The following is a 25,794-nucleotide window of genomic DNA, read 5'->3' as shown; positions in this document are numbered from 1 at the left end:
CACTCCTGTTGCCCAATTATATTGACTTTAAATGTGAGTGGTCATGGAAACACAAAGACTCAAGATTCAACAGCATGCAACTCAATAATTCATCTGCAGAAACAGGGATTTTGTCTGCCACTAGCACCACATTTTCTCATTATGCTGCACCATATGTCCAAAATAAAACATTACTTTTGAGTAACTCAATGCGAAGGGAGCTAAGATCTTTCTGAAAAAAAAAACAGATCTTGTCTGTCTGCAACATGTTCATGTAACACCTAATCACCATGTAGGAACATGATTTTCCTACTGCCACCTGTGTCACTGTCCATGATTCAGTGATTCATAATTATTCTTGAATTCCAGAGACGGCTTTTCACTTCATTCACATTTTGCAAATACACTTAACCCTGATTATCAAATTATATAGGCATTTGTTATCCTGCTCAAAAAACCAAGCTATTTCATGGCCGCGCTGCACACTTAGTCAATATATTGTGCACAGATACAAACATTTGCCTTTTCTACCATTTCAACCACTCTAGTAACCCTTATACGTTTACTATTGTAGTTTTGCACTTTTACAATGCTTTTTCCATGGCTATACTAAGCATTTACCATAGCTTACCGTCTTTTGCCATGTTTTAATGTGCTTTACTTTAACGCTCTGGGCTTTACTATGCGTTATTACTCTTTGCTATGCTTTGACTACAGTACATTTTTTATAAGTGAAATTAGTTTCAAAATGATTCAAACGTAGCAAACATTGTAACACAATAAACTAATGTTAATTGCATTTCTGTCTTCCACAAGATTTAAATTTTTTATTAGACAATCCGCCCACTTTCTATTTGCCCTTATCTTTCTAGTTTGTGTCAATCAGAACATAATAAATGCATCTTCAATAAGAAGTGCCAAACCTATAGAGAATGTCCTTGATTCTTCGCATAAAGGGTTTAAAATAGAAGCAGCATTACTAATGCCCCTTGTCCTTCACTCTAGACATGTAATTATGTCTTGCTTTAGAGCTTTGTGTAATAGGTGCCATCAAGCCAGAATGCCTGCTGAGCAGCATCTTCCAGTCAATGGATCCACAGCATTAGAAATGACGTCCTCGATTGCAAGTAGCAGAATCCAATGAAAATAAAGTGTTGACATGAACAGATCTGGCATTACACTTCCTTTCTTCCAACACACATAACATCCTGAAGCAGCGTTTTTTGAAAATAAACAGTTATTTTGATGGGTTACATTTCTGTATCTCCATTTCATGCATTTGCTAATGTTTTTTAGAGCTGTTTCTGGGCCTTCGGTGCATTCAGAACTCAATTTGGGAGTTGGGACTAGGTATTAATAAATAAATAGATAAATAAATAAATAATGTCCCAATCATAAAATTCTGGGTGATGCAAATCTTTTGGCCAAAGCTGTATTACTTTGTACAAGGCAATACGGAGTGTGTCCCTTCCAACAGGTAAGCTGGATATAGAGAAGTGCATTCTTCATTCTCGCTGCATTTTATTAATATCAGCGTTTTGTAAACAGTGCTGTTTGTTTTAAATGATACACAGTATGCTAAGTAACATAATGTATTTGTGGTGCAGTATGTCACAATGAAAACCCTTTTTTTCATGAAATAACATAAACATAACTCATGGAGATGTATACAGGTTACATGTATCAGGTTTACAGTAAACTCGAAGGCTTTTCAGCAGTGTCAACAGGCTGCAACAGAAAATGCAACATCAACATAATTTGGATTTCATAATGCTCAGAAGACACGTTTGAGAAACAGTGATTCACATCCTGGGGCTCAGCAAGGCGGGGTGAATATAATGACAATATGTGGATTAGTTACTTAGCCTCCGGGCTGATATACTGAAATTCCACTTTACTACTGTTCTTTCCAGCAGCTGAAGGCATGTTAGCTTGCATTGCAGGTCCCACAATGTAGCTTTGGCTGCAAATTAAATCCTGCTGATGGAATCCAACAGTCCGGTATAGTATTTTCTACATTTAAAAAAAGAATGATCTGAATCCTGTCAAATACATTTAAAAAAACATTCCTGTTGCACCTTGTTTTCTTTATCTTAAAAGCATGTCACAAACTGGTCTCATGGGTAGCTTGTGCTACTTTTTATATTGTTGACTTTTATAAGCAGGATATATAATTAACTTTTTTGACAATCTTCAGTTGTGGTGCAAGTCAGTGCTCAAATAGAGCAGCACTTACCGACAGATTAGCAGATCTAGGTTTGGGTTAACATTGAATAAACTCCCAGCTGTCTGGCTCTATATTTTGACTTCTAAGTACTGCTGCACACAGTCTGATTTCAATTAAACTTTATAGCCATTAATCAAGTTCCTAAGCAGGTATTTACCATTTCTCTTGGCTGGTCTCCTTCTGACCTGGTGCATGACCCATACGAATCTGTGGGAGTTCACTTCATTTTCACTTGCTTTGGTCAGTGAGCCAAATAAGTAAACTCAATTAAAACCTCTAATTCTTATAAACACTCCTGTTGTCAGGTAAACAGTCCACAGGGCAGCAGTTAATAAAATGCCTTGATAAAATACCCTGGGGGGGGTGGGGAGGTGATGGGGTGCAATACATGAAGGTAACTAAGACATCCAGTACAATTGATTAATGATAAAACACATTAACAGCCAAGGAGACTTTACAGAACGACTTGAAAAAAATGAAATCGAAATGCTGTTTTCACATGACTTGTTACTTTTAACTAAATGGCTTTCACAAAGTTCTGAACTGATTGTCTACTGTTTTTTAAGAGTCACTTTATCACCAATAAATAATGCTGCAACGACGCCAGCATTTCGGAAAACGAACAGTTTTTGAGATACAGTATTTACTGTACATGTTAGGTATCTTCAACGAGATTCAGAGCTTTATTAACCCTTTCTTGTGCAACCTGAAATAACCGGCCCGGCAGATGACCAGTGGTGTCTAATTGCTGAATTATCTGCAAATACTGTCAGAATTTTTTTTTCTTCTATGCTGTCATTCAGGCATATTGATATAGTCTTTAAAATGTATGTTACATTGTATTACACAGGTAGCTCGTGTAGCCCATGTTGATTATACACAGTAGTTTAATAATTTGGTTTTATCAGAAGTTTTTTTTGTGTGTAAATCTCCTCATGAGTTAATAATACTGACATCAGCATAAGATACATACTTGCCTCTCGACTCCACAGCTTGCTCTTTATTTGAATGGTAAGAAGGTTAGTGGTTCACATTTAGCCCTTGCCTTTCCATTCAATTCAGTGTGCTGAGGTGGCATTCATTACAGTGGCGCCATATGGGAAAGAATCCTGACCCTGTGATTGAACAAGTAATTGAATTACTTTGTTCTTTGTATTATAGCTATAGCAAACCCGTCCTTGAAACTCCTTGAGTCTACATGGACAAGCTTTGATTAAGCACAGGGATAATGTAATAGATCTACTTCTAGTAGTTCATGTGTTGATAATACTGACATCAGTGTAAGACATGTACTTACCTCTCGACTACAGAGCTTGCTCTAAACGTCTGTCTTTAAACAGAATGGTTTGTGGTTAGCATCCAGCCCTTTTCATTTTACAAGATAATGAAAATCACACATCTAACAATGCATGTGAGTTACTTCAGTTAATTTCAATCTGTAAAAATATATAAAATGTTATGGAGAGTCATATTTGGGGATTTAAAGGACAGCAGTATTTAACGTTTGTAAGCTAATAGTTAATAAACTAAATAAAAAATACAATAAAAAAATGCCTGACAAAAATATACAGCATTGAGTACATGAATTAAAATAAAAAATAAAAACATCAAACTTGGTATTATGGCTTTGCTTATTCTGGGGGGAAGTTAAGACTGCCTATTCTTCTAAACACTAACAAGGAGCCTCTGCTTTTAAATATTTGATATTCTGCTGTCTAGCCCAGAGTTCAGTGATGTTTGTGAGCAGCTTTCCTGCTGTGCCTGTCTGCTGCTGTGTTGTGTTACTCCCCTAGAAAGACTACACAGTGTAAGCCTGTCACTTTATCCAGCACATTGTATTGACTGCCTGACTGTCAAGACTTCCTTACTGCTTACCATGCTGCCGTACCACTTCCCCTTTGATTAAACACTTAAGGGCACCAGATTTCTCTGTGTGCTTTTTATAGCTGAGCTATTGTAAGTGAAGTAGCTCCTCCCAGTGTGTCTATGTGAAGTCTGCCCCACCTAACCCTGTGCTTTCTATGTGAAGTCTGCCCCACCTAACCCTCTGCTTTCTGATATGTGTGGTCGACAGCCAATTTGTCAAAAAAATCATTAGCTGCTGACCAGGCATTCTCATGAGATTAGCTGGATGGGGAACTTTTAACCCCTTCTATGCTGTAAAACAACAATAACAAAATATTATTTTAAAACAAACACAAAACAGTACATTTAACTAATAATACCAAAAACAACACAAATAAACACACCGTCACACTGGGCCACAGCTGTTTTGTAATTCCCTTAAATAATATTCTAATGCTAATCATGCTGTGGCCTTACATAATGAATACCTAATTAATTAGTCGAGGCAGGTAAAATTTGTCTCAGGCAAGATTCTTCCTCGTTTCAAACCTGCGTTGGAATCTTTCCAGAGCACCACAACCAACACCAAGTGTCCTATGAAACTAGAAAAGAGAAGAGCAAACTTGTAATGCTTATTAAATGCTAAGGCACTTCACTGTTATTCCATTTGCTGCTTAAACAAGAACACAAAGATATAGATCCTGTCAGGCTCCCAATGTACAGTAATGTTTTGTTTTTTTCTTTATGGCTGACATTATTTCCCAGAACTGTTGCTTCAGTAGTTTTCCTTCACAGATTGCATAGTGAAGAAAAATCAATATCTAATTTCTCACATTAATGAGAGTGATAATTCTGGCAAAGGCTTCGTCAGGGGTCTACATCGTTTTGACAGGAAAACACGTGTTTCCCATCTCAGGACCACCACTTTACAAATACCTATGTATGGTTTGGCAGTACTTTTTCCTGGTTATATCCATCATTTTAAGGTTTTAGGCCTAGCTGAATCTGACATTACCCTATCTCTAAAAAACAATGCCAAGTGAAAAAGTAAATCTTTCCAGTCACTGCTGCCTTGTGATCCGTGAGCAAACCAGGATCCAGCACACCACATGAGGTAGAAAGCTTGAGACTTCACCTCATGGCATGCTGACCTCCATTAGGAATCTTTAAATACAGCCAGGCATGACAAATAGTGCCTGTAAAACACCAGTGAGATTGGGCCCTATTCACAAAACTTTAAGGCATATTTTTTCAGGACTGTTTTTAAAGAGAGTTTATAAACATTCTGTAAGGTTAAGAATTGCATTGAAAAATAAGATTAAACTTCTAAAAAGGTCTCATGAACTGCAAACTTGATTTAAATAATTAAAACCGGGCTTAAAAACAAAACCCTATTTTTCCAGATGAATAGGAAGACCTGAATAAATTATTGCTTTGTTTGAAAATCAGAATGTGCCACCTATTTGACTTTTAAAATGTACACATATCTGGTTTTAAAATCTCGCAACCTAATTTTTTTCATTATTTATTTTTTCCCTTTTGCAGTAAATATATTTGAAAGAAAAATGTCTTTGTAGCAGGCACAATATCATGTAGAGAATTGGGGCAGCTACAAACTACACATCTAAAATACCAATGGTAAACGCTACAGTAGAGCAATAATCCAATGTTAATGACCATTTCAATGTTAAAAACCAGGAAAGAGGGTTGAAAATTAATTATAATAAATACATCCGCTAAACAAAATTTATGTAGCTTTTAATTGCCCTTATCTTTTTGTGTGATGTTTTTGCTGAGATGTTTCATTATCCAATATCTTTAATCATAAATGTAGTTACTAATTCAATATTACCGGTATAACATAAGTGTTCCAAATTACAACCTACACTATATGGCCAGTAAAATGTACTTTCCATTGCATTACTTTCCCACTTTACTGCTGAACTTCATTAATGACCTTTGCATTACAGTGCAGACTCTCATTTCTTATAGAATTAAGTGGGAGTCCGATGGCATTGCCATAAATAATACAGCAAAAGAGCTTCAAGCTGAGCTGTGTTACAGGTGTCGTTTAAGGTCCCCTTACCAATCTTGTCCACTTATATTTCTAGAGATCATCTTGAATGAATTGTTGCAGCAGTAAAGATACAGAAGCAGAGCACTTTCTGGGGTTAACGATTGTCCTATCCTGCTCGGCAATGCAAAAGCATTTAAATGCATATGAGTTTTAGATTTACAGATTAACAAGAGAAAACACAGGAGTCACCAGTCAAGGGCTTACACTTCCGCTGAGCAGTGAGTTACTAATGGTGTTAGAAAATCCAAATATGGCAAGATGTGGCCCGATAGATTTTATTGTTCTGCTGGCGAATATCCTGCGTAATTGCAGTATCTTGTGCAGAAATTGGACTAAGATGAATTCAGATTGAAAATATGGTAAATGTGTTTAATTAAATCATGCAGTTTAGATTTTTCAGAATGTCAACGAAAACTATGCTTGAAATGTTCTTCTTTAAAATTATGAACTATTTGTTGCCTTCTTATCTCTGTATCACTATATGCAATATATCACATCAAGATATTGATGTGATACAGCCATGTGGAATTTCTTTGTATCAGATGGAAATGACGTCACATTAAATTGAACTATACAGCGATAATAGATATCAGTTTGTATTGTTCAGCACCCAACAATGAACAATGAATGAATTAAAAAAGTTGTTAAGGCACTGTTAGACCTTTTATGAGTTATTTAATACATTGTGATAGCTGTTGAGAGAAGCAGGTAAACCCTGTTTAGATTTCACATGTGATTATTACTAGTCAAGTGACTGCTCAGGGGATAACATTGTGCGTTGTTGGTTTTGGAATCATGGCTTCTAATGATGCCAGGTGGTGGCAGACAACATTTTTGAATGAAGTCCAGACTGCCAGAGCTGTTCAAATGCTGGAATCTGGTAATAGACAAAGACATGTAGCTTATCAATTCAGTGTGACCCCTTCTGTTCTTTCCAGATTGTGGGCACATGTAACCACAGGTTTGTACACTAGACAAAGTGTTAGAAGGTCAATCACACCACGCAATGGCCAATATCTACAAAATATAGCACTTAGGAATAACCATTCCATTGCACATGGGCTCAATATCCACTTCGGGACATTAATTGGAGTCACCATAAGCAACCAAACTGTGTGAAACAGATTGTGTGTCTGGTCCAGCTACAGCTCCTCAAATGACCCCACAGAGACTGAAGAGACCCCTCGATTTACTGCCTCGTGAGTTTGAAATGTGAAACGTAGCTATGCATGAGAAACTAACAATTGTTCAAATTATATCAAACCTATACACACTGTACATATTATGTTGACTCAGATCAAATATCCAAGGCTTTCATAAAAAGACTAGATTTATCGTATTGCAATATAAACTTTGAATGTTAAAGTTACAGAAGGCTATAGGGTCTATTTCCCCATCAATAGATTCCCTATTTATACCTTCTTTGCGGGTGATCACACTGAGACAGAGGGGGACCACCTGGGCCACATCCTGTCTTAGCTCCAGTCTTGTGAATGATGATTTATTGATTCTCTTTAGTAAACCTACTAAAGGTGATACATTTAAGATGGAAAAAGGTTAGATTCTGTTTATTTCTTTATGGTATAAAGGGTGGAAGTGATTTGCTACTGTTAGATCATTATAATAGAACTCACAACTTACTTTTTACTTTATCCATTAATGCTGCATTTCCAGAAAATAGTGCAACAGTTCATTTCAACTACAGTGCAATTAGAATGCAATTATATTTTGTACAGAATGATACAATGTGTGCCAGGTGATCTTTATAAATTAGCTGATTACAATAAAGTCTTCTGATTTATACAGAGAGCTAATTAGTGCATATAGCTATTGAAATGTGTGCAGGCAGGGTGACTGTTGTCGTATTTAAAGGTCATTGTTCAAACATGTTCAGGGTTTTTGATATCAGTAAAACCTGAACAGGAAAATAACTCAATTTCTTAGGAAGTAATTTCAGAAATGTAAGTTATCAACAGCTGAAACCTACACGTAATTACAAGTCTACAGTGAAATGCAATTTTTTAAATTTAATTCACAAAATCTAGCTGTGTGCATGTTCGCAATAAGAAAGTCTAATCAGGTCTACTTAAGAAGTTAGCAAAACTTTACATTTGTTTTTGGTTTTTTTCCACCTATTACTTTATCCAATCACAACAAAGCTATTTATTAATTTAATTCATACAATGCTTATTGGCTAATAAGCATGAGGGTCTTGGGGCTGAAGAAACCATTTATCCCTCATCGGAAAAAAAATGTGTATATGAACACTTTATTTTGCTTTTCCTTTACTTCTAGCCATCGTTTGGTATAATGTGTTTTTTATGCAATGCAAAATGGATAAGATGCCTATTGCGCACAGCTGTCTCCTAGCAAGTGAAGGCACCACTGTATTCTGGACGCTGTAGTTTATACTAGGAACATGTCACATGAGATATCAGTGGAAAGCCCAAAGCCTCCTCTTTCATTTGGTATATTAACTGTTCCTACCTCTTTCCGTTTTTGAGTTACAGGCACATGAACACACCTACTGATTTGCTGCATGTCAAGCACTGAATGAGGTGGTGGTAGAAAGAACACATCTGGGCATGCCTGACATCAATGGAAAGTGCAAAGCCTGTGCTTTTAAATGACATTGAAACCGGAACGCTATCTGAGTAATAGGCAACAAACAAAACTTAGGAGCTGACTCATGTCACATGACTCAAACCTTAGTTTCGGTTTACTGTAGTTTCACTTAGGAACGTCTGTTCAGGACATACGATACATTATTGGAAAGCTCTAATTCTGTACTTTCAAAAAAGAAACCAGGAAGGTAGCTATTACGGTGCCTGAAACCTAAAACAATTTGAGAACTTCAACCAGGCTATCTGGACTAGAATTATCATTTGCATAGTGTAACAGGATGGGTGCCTGACAACTACCTAAAAGGAAGCAAAAATCAAGTCACTAGATCCACATAATTACTGATACTGAAGCACTGTGGTGTCCGAATGGACCCCAGGTTACCTTATGAGGGTTAAACCAGCCCAGATACTTAAGCAATTGTATTGTTGTCAATGTGCTACAAGCCTCCAGACCCAATTTCCCGTCCCTTTTGTGCACATTTCCTCAACTATTACATTTAAATAAAACACTGTGTGCAAAAGAAAATGGGACCCCAGTGTTCACAAAGACTAAACAGTAATAGATGTTGCAATTAGCTGTCAGAATTGATTATGGGTTGTCATAATCAACTTTTCATATTTTGAGCATCTGAAGGTTAACAGTTGAGGGAACTGTAATTTATGCCAAATCTTCACTGTACTTGGGATTTAATATGCAGAAGCCTTGTACAGTCTTGTGTTAGCCTAAATCCATTGTGCAGATTCATCATTTTGTGTTACACTTGACACATTTTCTAAAATATGTATATATATATATATATATATATATATATATATATATATATATATATATATATATATATATATATATTGAACCTTTCATGTTTTTTTTGGTTTTGTTTTTCTGCACAGTAATGGGAACTGAAAATGATAGTATGCTTAGAGAATGATAAAATGTATCTATATACAACAAATATACGTAGACTATAATATCCTACCAAAACATTTTACAAAAATGACTAAGTAATATTAAAATGGTCAACCAGACAAAAATTACGTTTAAAAAAAAATAAATGTAAGTTACAAAAATGGATCAGGCAATAAAGATTTCTCACTTTTTGACTTTGATATATGGATTTATTTTTCATTTAGGAGTAAATAGCTTCAAATGTTACTTATTTGTACACCTTCCCCTTACCTTTATGTTTGAGAATGGGCACAAATAAATAACTTCACCAAATACAAGGAAGTTGAGGACAGAGCTACATTACAGTGCTAGGGTATTTTGTAAACATCTTTCTGTCTTTCCTACTTTCACCTGAAGAGACATTTGAGGTCTTGAAAGCCTATGATTAATTATTGTTTAGTCCAATAAAAGGTATCACATTGCCTTCTCTTTGTCTAGCATGTGTTTCTGAAACAGTAGTTGAAATACTATAGTTTACAATCATTCTGCGTGGTTCTGAGTTCTGTTGTTCTAATACTGAATTTGAATCATTTTCTTTGACAGAATCCACCCCGTATTATCCGAGCACATGGAATCCTGGATCCCTTTGATAACTTTCTGATTCCAAAGAATGAATGAGTAAAGTATTTCCATTATGTATTTTTTTCTTTTAAGTAGCTCATGATAAATTCGGTTAAAAGCTTAGTTTTGAAAGATGATATATGCTGTTTTGTGTAATTGGCTTTGCGGCTGTTTTAGCAAATTTTGTGCATTTGCTTTCAATATATTATGCGCATACCTTCTTTGTTAAAGTAGCCACAAAATAATAATGGCTATGTTTACAACAACTATTAGCACGCCAGAATGGTACATTATCTTCCCACAATGCTCTATTCCATGCACTTAAAGGGTATATAATTTTTATTTTACTTCCTCCTGCTCACTGGTAAATCCATCTTAGTTACATATGTGAGCAGTAGGATTATGGGAAATGTATTTTGAGTGGTCCATGTGAAGCCATCTTGAAGGCAGTAAAACAATACACACACCTTACATAAACAGTTGTAGCAACACATGGGAACATGTAACACAATAACATAAAAATGTCCTTATATACCCTTTAATTTATTTATTATGAAGTGTGTGATAAAAATTGGTACGATGCGGTTCCTGGCCGTTTTGGCTTGATAAACAGTGTGTCGTATCATTTACTTTGTCATATGGTAGGGATAACAAGAACACATACATTTTCATATAACTGTGACAAAACCACCAACAGTCTCATTCCTCAAAATCCCCAACTTGTCTTAAGGTGCAGGCACACATTTTTCAAAATGTTTTGTTGTGCCTGACAGGGTGATTTTTAGTTTTATGTATTTAAAATACATTTGTAGTTTTATACACTCTGTTACAAGAACAGGTTTACATTAAAAAAAAAAGTTTGTAATTATAACTGTATATTTTTAAATCTAAAATCTATACAGTTAATTATGTGCTGATCTACTGTTGCCTTAAATGCAAAAATATACCACTATGGTGTTGCCAGATTTCTATTACAAATATAGCCAATGACATGATATAGCACTGATGATCACATGCTAACATTTTGAAATGATGGTCTCTTAATACCTCCACTCATAAAACATAAACCTGTTTTAATGCAAACCTCTTTCCTCTATATGTTTTATTGTATTTATTAATATCAATAAAGGGGCTAACAAATCACTAAGGGGAGTTATAGGGTGGTGGTATTTAGATCATCAAAATAGACAGCTACATATTATTATTTTTGTTAAATAAAAATAAATTAATAACATATTAACTTCCAGTATGTGCCTGAGTTTATTGAACTGATCTATATTATTTTATTGTTTAGGACACAGTAATTATGACATAGCAGCAATTAGACATGTGTGTGATTTGAGGTGCAATTTGAAAGTGGTATGCACAAGCAACGTTTTTCTTTCACCATGTAAACATTTATTAATTGCAGTCGGTCACTACCTTGTAAAATGGTAATATTTAAAATGCACATACACTGGAGCACTATAAGCACTGTACAGTACATCTGGTCCATGTAAAATGTTTTCACAAATGTAAGCAGTGTTGCATTGTATTTAGTCTGACATCATTCCACCCATGGTCCTGAATGACCTTGTCCAGATGACAATCACGTAAAACTAATGGCCCAGGCTTGGCAACAGTTAACCTTCATTTCACGAGGCAAAGGACTGGGGTTTTTGATAAAGCCCTGCCATATATATCTAATTATAAGGAAAGCACATTTAGCCATTAGCTCTCATAATCACTGTTGTATAAAGCCCCATTTTCACAAGTAGTGGCCCGTGGAGAAGTTCCTACGTCAATGCCTTCTGCTTCACTATTTTCAATTCACTAGCAGACAGCCTACAGCACTTAAAGATAATCACCACACTTGCATCCTAAAGCCGTCCAGCTGTCTATTCCAACTTCATCGCAGAACTGTTTTTTTCTGCATCATTGACAATATCAATGGAAAAGACCATTGTTCTAGTGCAAAATAAAATGTTTTGTTCTCACCAGAAGATAATTCTTTATAAGCCCGAGGGAATAACTGTAAAATAGTTTACAGGACTTAAGCAAGCAAGGCACCTCTTTTATACCTGTATGTAGTATAATAATAACAAATACGATAATTACAATTGTTACGATAACTTTAGTGTAGGCACAAACATATACTGTAATAAACATAGAAAATTCGGCCTGCTATACAGTATAGTATTAAGCACCAACAAGACTGTGAAGTCTGTGTACATAGTTATAACACAATTATCATTGAGAAGTGTTACAATTGTTCTGAAAAAAGTCAATTAAATCATGGGCCCAATTAAGTTACAAAAAAGGTAAAAAAAAAAAATGTAGACGAATAAATGTGCTGCTATAGTAGGAATCTAGCAGTAGTTACAACATATTTGTTTCTCATAATAACTTTAAGATACCATTTAAGATGCACAAATATTGAGCTGTCTTGTAATTATAAAGGCAAAATAAAATGACAAGAACTTGGGAACAGTGGAGGTTGTCAGAAAGGTATTCTTTAGTCAAAATGTGTCTGAATTAGGTTGAAGGGTTAGAGACATCATTGGAGACAACTGTCTCTGTTGGCGTTACACCTTCAGAGGCAACAGTAGGCTGAGACTCCTGTGTTTCTGTTGATGAAGGGGAGATAGACCTACTAGATCCAATAACGTGAGTCTCCACAGAAAGTAACATGGGTGTATTCCTTTTTAATCCATCATTCATTGTAACATGGGCCTCCTCTGGAGTCGTGCCCATGTCTTTGCTATACTCTGATGGAGACTTTCTTTTTATCCTTTCGTAGGTTTTATCCTTGTTCTCCATGCCCTGGTCACTCTTCTGAAATCGCCCCAAGAGCCAAATGAAGAATCCAAATAGGACAAAAGCTGCCAGGCTAGGAATAAAAGCTAGACATTTGACATCAAGGCTGGCTCCTGTATACCTGCTGTGCAAAAACATATCGTTTTGACTGTAGATCTTGTTGTTTTTCAGATCAATGTTGGTGGATCTCCATGCCCAAGTCAGAGTGGTCTCATTAAACTCTTTCAAGGTGTCAGGGTCTTCAACGATAAAGATTTTCTCACCAGGACCAACATACTGACCATATTCATAAGGCTTGTAAAATATCTGATTTTTCCACATATTTAAATCCAAAATCAAGACAAGGAAGATTATTCCATAATTAAACCATTTCCCTGTTAAGGAACAAACAAAACACTTTTTAAAGTCATCACCTTTTTGTAAAATAGTTAAAGAATTACTTTAAAGTACACATTTATAATCTAAAGAGAAGGTTACTCTTCGATACATAGAGAGTGAGGGTATGGGTTAATACACCCAGCCATGCCTTTAATACTGATACTCTGTTTTGAGATCAACTGCTAACTAGGAACTAGACAAGCCCTCCTCCGATTTATAAAATGTATTTTCTTCTGACCTGCCATTTCTTACCTGATTAACAATATTATCCCTTTTATGGTTGTTCATTGTGTTTTTTTTAATGTATTATCCCAGCTGTGATACAGTATTATGGAGATGGCTGTACAGATTGTTACACTTCAAGTGTTATATAGCATACTGTAGAGAACTGATTGCTAAGGACAATCTTCAGCACAAAATATTGAATACATCAGAATCTGGGAGAATTGCTTGATTTATTATTATTTTTCATATGTTTTACTACTGTAAAAGCTGCAATTTACTCCCGAAAGTAATTTTACTGTTATACAGTCAGGAAAGGAACAACTTTAATAGAGCATCTTCAAATAGCTACAGCGCTGTCAGATGTTTTTAACCCTTCAAAAAAATGGGAGTAAATTACAGGCTGGACTGAATCATTTAGAAAAAAAAAATTCGCAAATGCCAGTCAGTTAAAAAAAAAAAAACCTGTAGATTAACTATTTGTAGGTCAAATACTATTTCATTAAAAAAGCTGTTTTCTTTCCAGTTAATTTTATCTGTAAGCTTCTATAAATGTTACTCATGTTTTTAAAAAGCCAACTTATTTAAGTTTACTTTGTTGTGAATTTGATTAAATAGGACATTAAAACACGATAGCCGTTGTCCTCATGTTTTGCAAAAAGGTAAGTTAAAGGGTCTCTGGGATTTACTGTGAACAGGAAATTCAGTATTCAAGCTAAATAATGCAAGTTATTCAATATACTTAAAAGAAGATTGTCGCCAATAAGCTTCTTACCAATGGCAGTGTATTATGCTCTCATTAGGCCGTGATCTTATATAATAATATTCTATTAGCAACCTAATGCGAACCTTTTCAAAATACTAGTACTGTTTCCATTGTATCATTCCATCATCATTTAAATACAATTTTATTATAAAAAGCACAAATGTAAATGGTCACACAAGTAAATCAATGTAAAATAATGCAAAAAGGGAAAGCCTAATTGGGGCTTTGTAAGATGAATTATTAAAAATACCTGAAATGCTTGCCTGTACTTGTTATAGCTGTCCCATGACTGCTGTAATGCATTTAGTGTATGGGAGAACTCGCACTACAACGTCATTTTCTAGTAGCAGTCTGGGAAGGAGAAACAACCTGTTCTTATTCGTGTACGCAAACTGAAAACGCAGGAGGTGTATGAAGAAAAATGCATAGCTAACTAGAGACGCAGATTTCAGATAAACACCGTCTACAAAAGACTTCCACTTTAAACATGCACAGTATCTGACTTGGAAGGGTAAGGTACAATGTTGGTATGTGGGATCAGTGTTATACAGCAGTTTTGTTTTCTTTAAATATCATATTTCATTCATACATACCTGTAATGTGTATATGATATTCTTCTTTGAAAATACATTTACAGACAGGCAGCTTCAGCTTTACTTGGGTGGTAGACATTCCAGGCAGGTTCACATCCAAATCCCCCATGAAGTGAGGAAACTCCCAGTCCTAGTTAAAAAAAGAGAACTGCTCTTCAGATAAATCTTTTATTTATGTATCAATTGATTCTATTTGACACTATCCACGAGAAAATATGTTTATCCATTTAGATTAATAATAAGTGCTGAGTTTCCACCCTATTTTGTAAAATAGAAATGTTAATGCTAATGTTCCAGGCTTACAAGAAACAACTAAGGTGCACATAGGAGCTTTTTAACATAAATCTTTGTTTTCTTTTTAAAATGGTGATACATGCTTTGCGAATTTGGCCCCTGGGTTGCTATAGAAATGTTTTTTTTTTTCGCTAGGTCTTGATAAAAAGCTCCCTTTTTCAGTGGTGAACTATGAAAGATGGATTTCAATGTATGCTTTTTTTTTGTCAAGAATGACTGGTCAAAAAGTCTGGTCTATACAGCAAGTATAATTTTGTATTTATTTTTTGTATTCAATAAACAAAATAACAAGACTGTTTGCCCAATACAGGATTGCCCTTTGCTAACAAACCATTTCCCCACCTTAACTTTATGCTCCTTGAGTTTTAGCATGTAGTAGTTACAACTTCACTACTGAACCAAAGAATCATTAACCATTCATGTATTACAATAAGTATAATACATTAGTTCATACTGTACCTCCTGTTCTGAATTTTACTATAAGTAATTTTTAAAATGAAAGATTATACAAATCAATTAAAGGCATCTTTCTGAACTTGAGGTATGGACTGAGTGTTCTTGAGAAAGTTTTGGCCTTGTTGCTCTCAAGAGAGCTGTAATGTAGATTAACTTGCTTCAAAATTACTTAAACTACTGAATTAGGATATATACTCCCATACACTTGGTTCAACACCTTGTAGTTGTTTTGGGAATAGAAAATAGAACTGAATTTCAAAGGTTGACCATCCATCCATTCAGACAAACAAAATTACACATCAGCCTTAGTCACCCATAATTGTATTGCTGTCAACCTCTTTGGGACATTATAAAATTAACTGTTCTTGACATTTTGCTCTGTAATTGGGCAACTTTGCTGGCAAAGCACTTGGGGTGTATAATAACTAGATTATCCTAGGCTTATATATTGATCTTATACTTACATTTCATATGGCAATAATACCAGTGGAACTGATATTTCCCTATACAATCCTGTGCTTAATTCTCTGACTACCGGCTTCTACTGACATCAATATTAGCCTGCAATCACTATTATGGCGACAGATCACGCCTGATATTTAGGATTACAGTAATATACACAGTATGTACTTGCATCATAAATTGTGGTAGTTCAAATTTGATAATAGTAGTGGTAGTGTATTGCTACAAGTCTGCTACTCAACTAACTTATCATACGGTAAAAATACACAGAACAGTTTCTACAACCTCTACTAATGAAAAACAGTGTTTTGAAACAACTACAGCTGTTGCAACAATGTTGTATTTATTTAGTACATTGTTGTTCTCATGATTCTCATGAGACTTAACTCTCCCCTTCAAATGTACTGCGTCTCATTTCTGCACAGAGCAACCTAATGTATGTATAGCAAGAATAATTAAAAAAGATATAGGGTCTATATATACAATAGGTACAATAAAAACAGCAGAAAAAGATGAAGGATCACAACAGCCGATTTCATGTTGGAAATGTAAAATCATTTCCATTGTGTGATATAGCACTGGCACTTCTACTCCATATTTCAAATTGACCCCATAAATCTCCATGTTTATGCTGGTTGAATACCGTCATTGAATATAAATATATTATGATATATGATATATGATATATATGATGACCGCCTGCCTATTGTGTGTATATATGGTGTATTTATTTTAGTAAACCACCCAATTACCAACTACAGTACTTATAAAGACAACATCTTATTGGGCAATTGTTATCAGTTTGGTTGAATTCACAAATATTCAAAATGTTGTCCATTTTCTTTCTGGCATACTGTACATGTCCATTTTATGTCCAGCACAGCAGCCAAGTTGGAGAATGGCGAGTGGCTGTGAGGCACAAGATCTGCAAAGCCCTGCTAATGATAGTTTACAGGCTTCTTAAACAGCCTTCATAATCTAAATCAGAAGGACCAAGCCATACACAAAACAGAGTGCGGTTTATTGAACAAAATGACTAAAATCTGCTCTGCTGACAACGCCTCAGCTTTCACAAACATTACATTTAGAACTAACAACATAAACAAGGAAAGAGGAGACATTGACTGAATCATGTTGCCTGGGATCTGTTCATCAGCTCCTGTGATGTCATATTAATATTTTATTTAACAAACACCTACGTAAAGTGCACAGACTAACCGAGTGACTGCACTATACTTTAACCAAGAAAAAAAAAATCAATTACAGCTTTTATTGCAAAGCAATGGCCAACCCATGTTTTCTCTTTAACTAAAAGCCTTTTAATGTTCTGAATACACAGGGGAGAAGTCCGGCAAATGTGTACCGTGGCGAATCCAAATATTGTAGAAATAAATAAAGCAATCCTTCACTAAACCCCTTTACCGCCTTACCAATAAACATTTACAAAGTCTAGATACAATCTGATTGAGGTTTTTTCATTATACGGTTTTAAAAAAAAAAACATCATAAATCAAGCATACTATGGAAAAACTGGGATGGGCAGTAATGAAGGTCACTGGCTCTTAATTAGAACACATTGTTGCAATTGCTGAAGGCACACAAAAGGACTGATTGCTGCACTGTGTATAAATTCAAAACAAACAACATTGGACTAAATTGTTAATGCGTGAATAATATAAATCAATCAAATAAGTGATGTTTTGGATGCTGCAAAGAAATTGCCATTTGTCGTTTTTAAATGTTCTTCAGAGTTAAAGGGAATTTAATAGAAGACATGAACCTGCATTATCAGGCACTGCTGTTTTAAAGGTAAGCCAACAAAGCAGTAGCACTAAGCGCCTGCAGAACATATACATAGGACTTTAATGTATGCTGCTTTAGGTTTTGTTTACCTTTTAAAAGATCAAGGTTGCTTAGCCATGTGTAAGCAGCCTTGACATATTGGTAGTTCAGTATTCAGTACATTCAATTTGCCCAGAGCACTTGTTTTCCACTTTTATCCAATTAATCGTTTCAAAGCCTCATGTGTGGGAAGTAAAAAAGCTGGCTGATCTGTGATAGAAGAATGATAGAATAATCGCACGAAGGGTTCTAATCTAATATGTTTGGGTGATCTCTGTGATTTGTATAACCTGAATAATGATATTATATGAAGTTTGATGTTAACAAAGTATTAGATTTACAATGTTGAACTAACACACTGGAATGTGGCCAAGGGTCAGCAGCCCTGTTTTCAGAGAAGTGCATGAGTCAGCGACATGAGAATAGGACACTGTCTCAAATGATAATATTTTGAGACAGCGATAATTCCTCTTTTCTCCCCAGTCACTTAGCTAATATTCTTGTATTGGGGGAATCAACTTTGTGGGACCTGATAGACACTCTTTCCCTAGCAACTAGAAAAATCAACCAATCAGAAAAGTCGGTAGGCAACAGTATCAAGAATACCACAAGGTTGGTTTGAGCTGACTAAGGAAGATAAGAATTACCACAAGTCATGAACTCTGTGCAAAAACTGATTATATAAGGAACTGTTTGACTTAGTGTTTTTTGAGCTTTCTTTGCGGTTGCTTGCAGAGTCTGTGACACTCTGTTGAATGCTCCAGTTTGCAGACTAATAAAGTGTGAGTTGCTCCAACTTGTCTCTGCTCTATTGTTTTCAGTACAGGACCGGTGTCTGCAACATTGTATGCAGAAAATTCCACCACAGATCTCAGTGAAAAAATTAAACAAAAGAAAAATACAATGGGGAAAGAAAGGATTGAGCCTGCAGATGACCTATATTCTGAAAGACTACCCTAGGTCATTAACCTAAACATGAAATTCACCTATGATATCAACAGTAGCTGTGGCTACCAAGAATACTCTTTTCCATGAAACAGCTACTGTATATCGATATCCCACGGATGAAACAAAGCAGTAGGTTTTAATGCCTTTCAGTAATTGTTTTTGAACAGAATCAACAACAGAATAAAGCAAGTGTATTTATAACACACACCCAGCACTGTACATCCTGCTCATGGTGAATCGTTGTGTAACTTAGTTTGGATTATATATATATATATATATATATATATATATATATATATATATATATATATATATATATATATATTCCAATTTAATTACTTGAAGACTTTATACAATTATTATGTCACAGTAGTTCAATTACATGTGGTGGCAATTTGCCATGGATACATTTAAATTTTCTCCCTAGGTCCTGGCAATTTCATTTAAAACACAACACAAAACTCTTCGTGATTATCGTACATAAATCTAGTAGCAATAGTTAATAGGCTGCTAATTATTAAGAGCACATATGCCTGTAATAAATACAGTTTAGGGCAGTGTTATCCTCCTGATAAGCACTATTCAGCTACTAAAAAAAATGAACTTATTATTAAAATTAACCAAAGATTTTCTAATTATGACATATAGTAATTATATAATTGAGTACTAAATCTAACCTCAACATTTTACGAAACACAGGATTATCAGACCAAATGCCTGTTGCCAAAGAAGTTCTGAATAAATCATGTGTGTGTGTGTGTGTGTGTGTGTGTGTGTGTGTGTGTGTGTGTGTGTGTGTGCGTGTGTGTGTGTCTTGCAGACACTTATGCATTATGTGTATCTCAACACTCTATGTGATTTTTTTTCAATCTGCAGGATATAGGGTTTATGACACTCTGAGAGGGCTGGTGCAAGTATTTTTTAATTAACCTGCATGACGATAAGGAGGTCAAACACCAGGATGAAAGAAGCGAGGAATGCCCTGGAGACCTCATCACTTGGCAGAAATCCTCGGTTTAAATGGTCCCAGCTGATCCAGTCAGTGCTGATGACGAGAACCACTACGGATGTCAGAGAAAACAGTACCGTCCTGAAAAACAGAACATACAGGAGTGCACGTCAGCATTTTTGGTAGAATCCTGAACACAATGCTGTAAGTATTATACAATATGTTGGGTATTTGACCAATTGTAATATTAAAAGCGACAGCTCCGGATACATGTTAGCTGTCTAGTGATTCACAAGACAAAAGACAATTACTAACAGCGACAAACGAACAAAACACTCACAAACACTTTTTCTCCTTTCTGGGTTTCTCCCGGTCCTTCCAGTTTCCATTTAAAAACCAAGCGAAGGATTAGATTGCGATTCTCTGTCCCCTTTTATGCTATCACGCTTGACCCCTTGGTAAACAAGTGCAGCTATCTCTACAATCTGCAGCTGCTACTTCGTTTCCCTTCCGGGTCAATATGTTCCTGCAACTGACTAACCGACTTCCCGGCCCTGGGAAAGAACTGTCAGGCCAGTCCGTCCAAAGAACTCTACTTTCACTGCTTAGCACCCCCACAGGCCGGGAGGGAGATTTACAACCAAGATTCATTATATTTCTGTCACAGTGTCCTTTAGCCCCTTTCCCTCTGTAGAGACTGTTTAGATGCATGTTGTGGAACACCAGCTACAATTTATAATGGGGTATTTCTTAACAAGTCTGACTCTATTAAGTGTAACCCTAATGTTGTGCTGTCTGCTGTAGCTCTTGCCTTATCTACCAAAGATGATGAATAAAAATAGTAACGGTCATTGTACAACTGTCAATCAATGTTCAACACAAGAGCCCTGGTGCACTCTGAAATGTTTTAGGCTGTCACGCATCAACACACCAAATGGCAAATAATAAATTAAAGAGAAAATATAAGTTGCAAGTTGATGCGTTTGAACTTCAATGAAAAAAAAAAAAAAATCTTCATACATATTTAATTGCTCTATTGTGATTGTGAACCATTTTGGAGGCGTTACAGGCATTATTTCCATTCCATTACTAGGCTTACAGTACGTGTCTCCCTAACCTAAAATGATTGAATCCATACAATAAATGTCTTTCTACTTATTGACCTGAACACCAATTGACGTTGTGCGGAGATTAAAACAAATTGTGTGTTCTCTCTTGCCCCAAAAAAACAAAAGCACATGCTTAATGCAAATGATAAGACATGCCAAGAAATGCAGGAGGCCACTGTGAATGCATTTTTCAACACACACAAAAGTATATACAATATATTATTGAGTAATTGAAAACTAGTACGTTGCAGCTATAGGATGTCCTGAAATATCTAACAGCCTGTTATAAACTTGTGGGTGGATCATTTGACTCTTCTTTGTTCTTGCAATTTAATTTGTTTTGGGAGATTGTATACATTTTTAAAACTGTGTTAAGAATTGCTTTAATAGCTTACACAGAGATGAACAAAAAAATTGAACGTTGTGACATGGAAAGCTGACTTGTTTGTGCACTACTTTAATCTTCATAGTACCTTGAATGCATTTTGCTTTCAAGAGATGCTGGAGCATTACAAAGTGGCATGATGTCTCATCTCTCATATAAAACCAAGATGTGCACGACACTGTCAGTAGAAAGTAAAAGGGATGTGGTTCAAATGAGCAATGACCCTTTTTTGTTTATCATACCTTATCTATATTGTAATAACATCACAGTCTGTATATATGTTACACTTATTGTACATTTGACCTCATATCAAGAGAACAGCTTGACCAATTGGGATGTAACCTGTGGAATCTGCAATTATTTTTCTTATTTTCTCCCCAATTTGGTAAGCCCAATTATTGTTTATTTCAACCCGGCTCACCGCTGCCACTCCAGCGCTTACTCGGGAGGGAGAAGAAGACGGACAGACGCGTCCTCCGAAACGTGTGCTGTCAGCCGTCCACTTCTTTTCACTCTGCAGACCCACCATGCAGCCACCTCAGCTACAGTGTCGGAGTACCATGCAGCTCTGGGCAACTTGCAGGCAGGCCTGCAGGTGCCCGGCCAGTCTACAGGGGTCGCTGGTGTGCGGTGAGCCAAGGACACCCTGGCCGACCTAAGCCCCCAGCCCCCTCGCCCCCCTGGGCAGCGCTTGGCCAATTGTGCACCGCCCCCTGTAAGCATATTCTTTGGCCAAAGTTATTTAGTGTATCATATCTGCAGGTGTACCTACTGTACTGGGAAACGGCCGCTACGTCATAGATTACTTCATGATTAATGTTTTCTGTGTGGGCATCTCTACCACATGTTAAAGATACAGTCTTCAGGTGAAAGCTGTCTAATTTGCTGCTCCTTTGTGAATTAATGAATCCTACCTCTGTGGTGCTATGTGTGTGGGGACTCAAGTCTGCATAATGTGATGTTCTGCCTGCAACAAAGTTTTTAACTGGATTCTCACTCATATATGGGGGCTATGCAGAAAGCCAACCAGTTATACCACTTTTATTGACATTACCTAGTGTGTGGTATGGGCTATTGGCATGTATGTCCAAAATGACTTTAAATTAATTGATCACATTTTCGGTTTTCAATACACTTCCATATACCGTAGTGCTCAGATTATTTTACTGGGCCAGATACTCCCGGATGCTATTAATATCTACATAGCCCAGTGCTTCTGTATTGCTGTATTGTAGTGTGATATTTTATTATTTTTAATTATTCATGTTTTTTGGGTTTTTTTTTTTTTAACCACAGGTGAACATTGATTTTCTGTGTAGTTTTTGTTGACTGAATGCTCAACATATCTGACACCTGTGTTGATTTTGCCATAACTGGCTCATTGTTTTCTTTGTACTCATGCATGTGGTATGTGGAACATTATTAATAATCCAACATGTTAAGTAATGGCAACATGGTAATGATTGGGTATCTACTAATGGTTCCCACTCTAACATGGTAACTACTGGTGGAATTATTGTAAATACATGGAAATGGCCTCTGCCATTGTGTTAACATATCAGACAATGTTGTTCAAAACCATGTCCATGTAATTATACAGTAGTTACCATGTGAGAGCAGCTTTTATTACCAAATTATTAAGTAATTATATGGCTACGCATGCCCTGTAATCTCTGTGGCACTAAACATCCTACTTACAATGTATCCATCTAAAAATCATGTCTGAAGTTTGTCCTTATTTTTTACTTATTTAGATTGTATTTTTTAATTAATGTCCAAGCAATATGTTAAGCACTGGTTTGTTGTTGTATAATTTTTTAGAAAAGATTGGGAACCACAACGACTACTACAGTCTCTTCTGTGCAGTTGTATTACATAATATTGCATACTGTAATTCAAAATGCAAACGGTACTTCAATAAAAGTGTAGCTCCAGTATATTCCTGTGAAAGATTAATATTCATAGGTTGCGAAAACCGGTTTGCACCAGTGCTCATAACTCCCATTGTCATTGCCTTGTGACATGTCTGGATTCAAATGGAGGCATGAATCATCCAAGGAGATGTGTTCCATCTGCTTTGACTTGGCAGTTTAGGCATGAAATATGTATGAAATCAAAGCATGTCTTATCTTGCTTCTAACATTCCATCAGACCTTCAGGACAGACCCTCGAACAAACTGCAGGCAACCATGGCAAGTCACAGGGTCATTTCAGCCACATGTCTGTAGTCATTCCCTGTAGCCATGGAAGGCTCTGTATATTGATTCAGTGAGGCCTAATAATAAATTACGTACCACCAGAGCTTTAAAAAGCAACAACAGAAAGCACAGTCTTCATACTTTTCAAAGCTGTCAAGTACCATGTATTAGACCTTGGAGAGCTGTCAACACTAAACCTTGAGGTTAGTGGGGGATGTTCCCCAATAGATTCCATGACCTCATGTAGAAGAGACCTATCAGCTTCCTGGACAAGAATGGTCATTCTGACAGAACCGGTTTAGTTAGGTAACATGAGTGTATGTCTACTAAACCATGAGTAGATTAGGATTATATATATATATATATATATATATATATATATATATATATATATATATATATATATATATATATATATATATATATATGGATGAAGGCTATATTTGCATCCTGAGCCATTTGAAAAAAAGGCATAATACCACAGTAGTGATATCAAAATGGCATATTCCTCTTGAAGATTATATTTGACCTTCGACCCATATTTGACTCCTGTGCACCCCGAGACCACTTTCAAACACAAAATGTCTCGTGGTGTTTTTTTTTTTTTTTACAAGCTGTTTAAGTAAACAAAATGCGACTTTATGGAAAAATGACCAAATTAGAATCTTACCAGAAGAGCACAATTCTGTTGTTCCCCCTTTTCCAAAATGTTCTGGCAGCTTTTCCCCAGTCTGGATAAAGTTTATCCTGGAGCATCATATCTGTAACCTACATTAAGGGATACAAATGTTTTAAATAACCAGTCAAGCAAAAATTGCATTTGTGTACATGGTAAAAAAATACATCATTAAAGTCAGGTATTTGGTCAGGTATCTTGCCTGCCACAGCAACAGCAATACAATATTGTATAAGAATTTCAGTATCGAGAGGGAAGAACAGTCTAGAAAATGTGACATCCTCTGTTACAGTTGTTTACAACTGTAATATAACAAAGACAGCATGTTGATTATACCAATCACTCACTGAATGTGTTCATAAACACTAATTAATGTCTTCATCAGAAATACTAATTGTGAAAATCCCAATCTATTCTATCCTTCCAGACTGAGGTACTGTATATATGAGTTACCTCAAACATATAGCACTATCTATATATCCCCTTTGGAATAGACTTGTTCAATCCTACCAAGACTGTCAGGGGCTCAGTATCTGCCCTGGTGTGTATGCTTTGTTTTGGGTGACTTGACAATGGGGTGCAAGGTTGTCTTCTCCAGCCAATTATTACACTCCAGCTAATTATTACACTTCTACCTACACATTTTAATTAAATTGCATTATACAACTATAAAGTACTTTAGTTGATATAATATTCTCCTTTGGAGGATGTTACCATGGTAATGGAAAAGTACAATCTATTTTTGCTGTCTGGTGATTTCTTGCTAATTGTAATGTGGATTTCTTTCTTTTTTTTTTTTTTTTTACAAATACCAGCCAACAAGAGTTAGCCTTTCCCACCCACCAGTCAATGAATGTAGGTTGCTGTATATTTCATAAAGATATATTTAACATGTAATAATTATATGTATTAGTAATATATTCTTAAACAAATACAATTCCAGAATATGGAAACAAGACTTGAATAAATGTACACAGATATTTGTACCATTTTTCATTCAGTGGTTTTATTTTAAGACTCGTTTCAAATCGATGCTAGGTCACTTGTAGCTTGATGAGAGATGGATTCAATAAGATGGATTCAATAAAGGAAAAAAAAAACAATTACCTTTTGCTTCAGATTCACATCTCCAGGACAATAATTGTAAGTGGAAAAAGTTACTCCTTGTTGTGCTGAAACTGATTCCACTTGCATTTCGAGAGATGCATAGAATACAAACATATATTCAGACCCCCAACAAACTACAGGTGGTTTAACTGACCTGTCTTAAAGCATCACCTCATTTACACCTGGTGATCAGGAGATACAATGTTGAAGCTGCACCTGTGTCTTTACGACACACAGCTGATTATTGGCTGCATGACAGATCTAAAATATTAAAGGTTTCTAAAAAATGTAAATAAATGTTTTCTAAAATAACTTAAAGCCTATATTCCACGCCTGTGTTCAGTAATTTATTCC

At 35.8% G+C, this 25,794-nt stretch overlaps 1 protein-coding gene across 3 annotated transcripts in view; it reads right to left on the bottom strand.

Moving 5' to 3' along the window:
- Positions 1 to 9,859: 9,859 nt before the first annotated feature.
- LOC117416173 (transmembrane protein 117-like) overlaps positions 9,860 to 25,794 on the bottom strand; it is a 66,291-nt gene continuing 50,356 nt past the window's right edge. For all 3 annotated transcript variants that reach the window (XM_034027248.3, XM_059027505.1, XM_059027506.1), the window contains 4 exons: positions 24,328 to 24,425; positions 19,947 to 20,106; positions 15,015 to 15,144; positions 9,860 to 13,429 (listed from right to left, as the gene is read on the bottom strand). In XM_034027248.3, the coding sequence (XP_033883139.3) occupies positions 12,774 to 13,429; positions 15,015 to 15,144; positions 19,947 to 20,106; positions 24,328 to 24,425 (1,044 nt within the window). In that variant the 3' untranslated portion in view covers positions 9,860 to 12,773. The remainder of the gene's footprint in view (positions 13,430 to 15,014; positions 15,145 to 19,946; positions 20,107 to 24,327; positions 24,426 to 25,794) is intronic.

Source organism: Acipenser ruthenus, chromosome 7 (assembly GCF_902713425.1).
Source record: "Acipenser ruthenus chromosome 7, fAciRut3.2 maternal haplotype, whole genome shotgun sequence".
Classification (NCBI taxonomy): Eukaryota; Metazoa; Chordata; class Actinopteri; order Acipenseriformes; family Acipenseridae; genus Acipenser; species Acipenser ruthenus.
The sequence above is the reverse complement of the archived record's forward strand: the minus strand, read 5'-3'. Positions and strand labels throughout refer to the sequence as shown.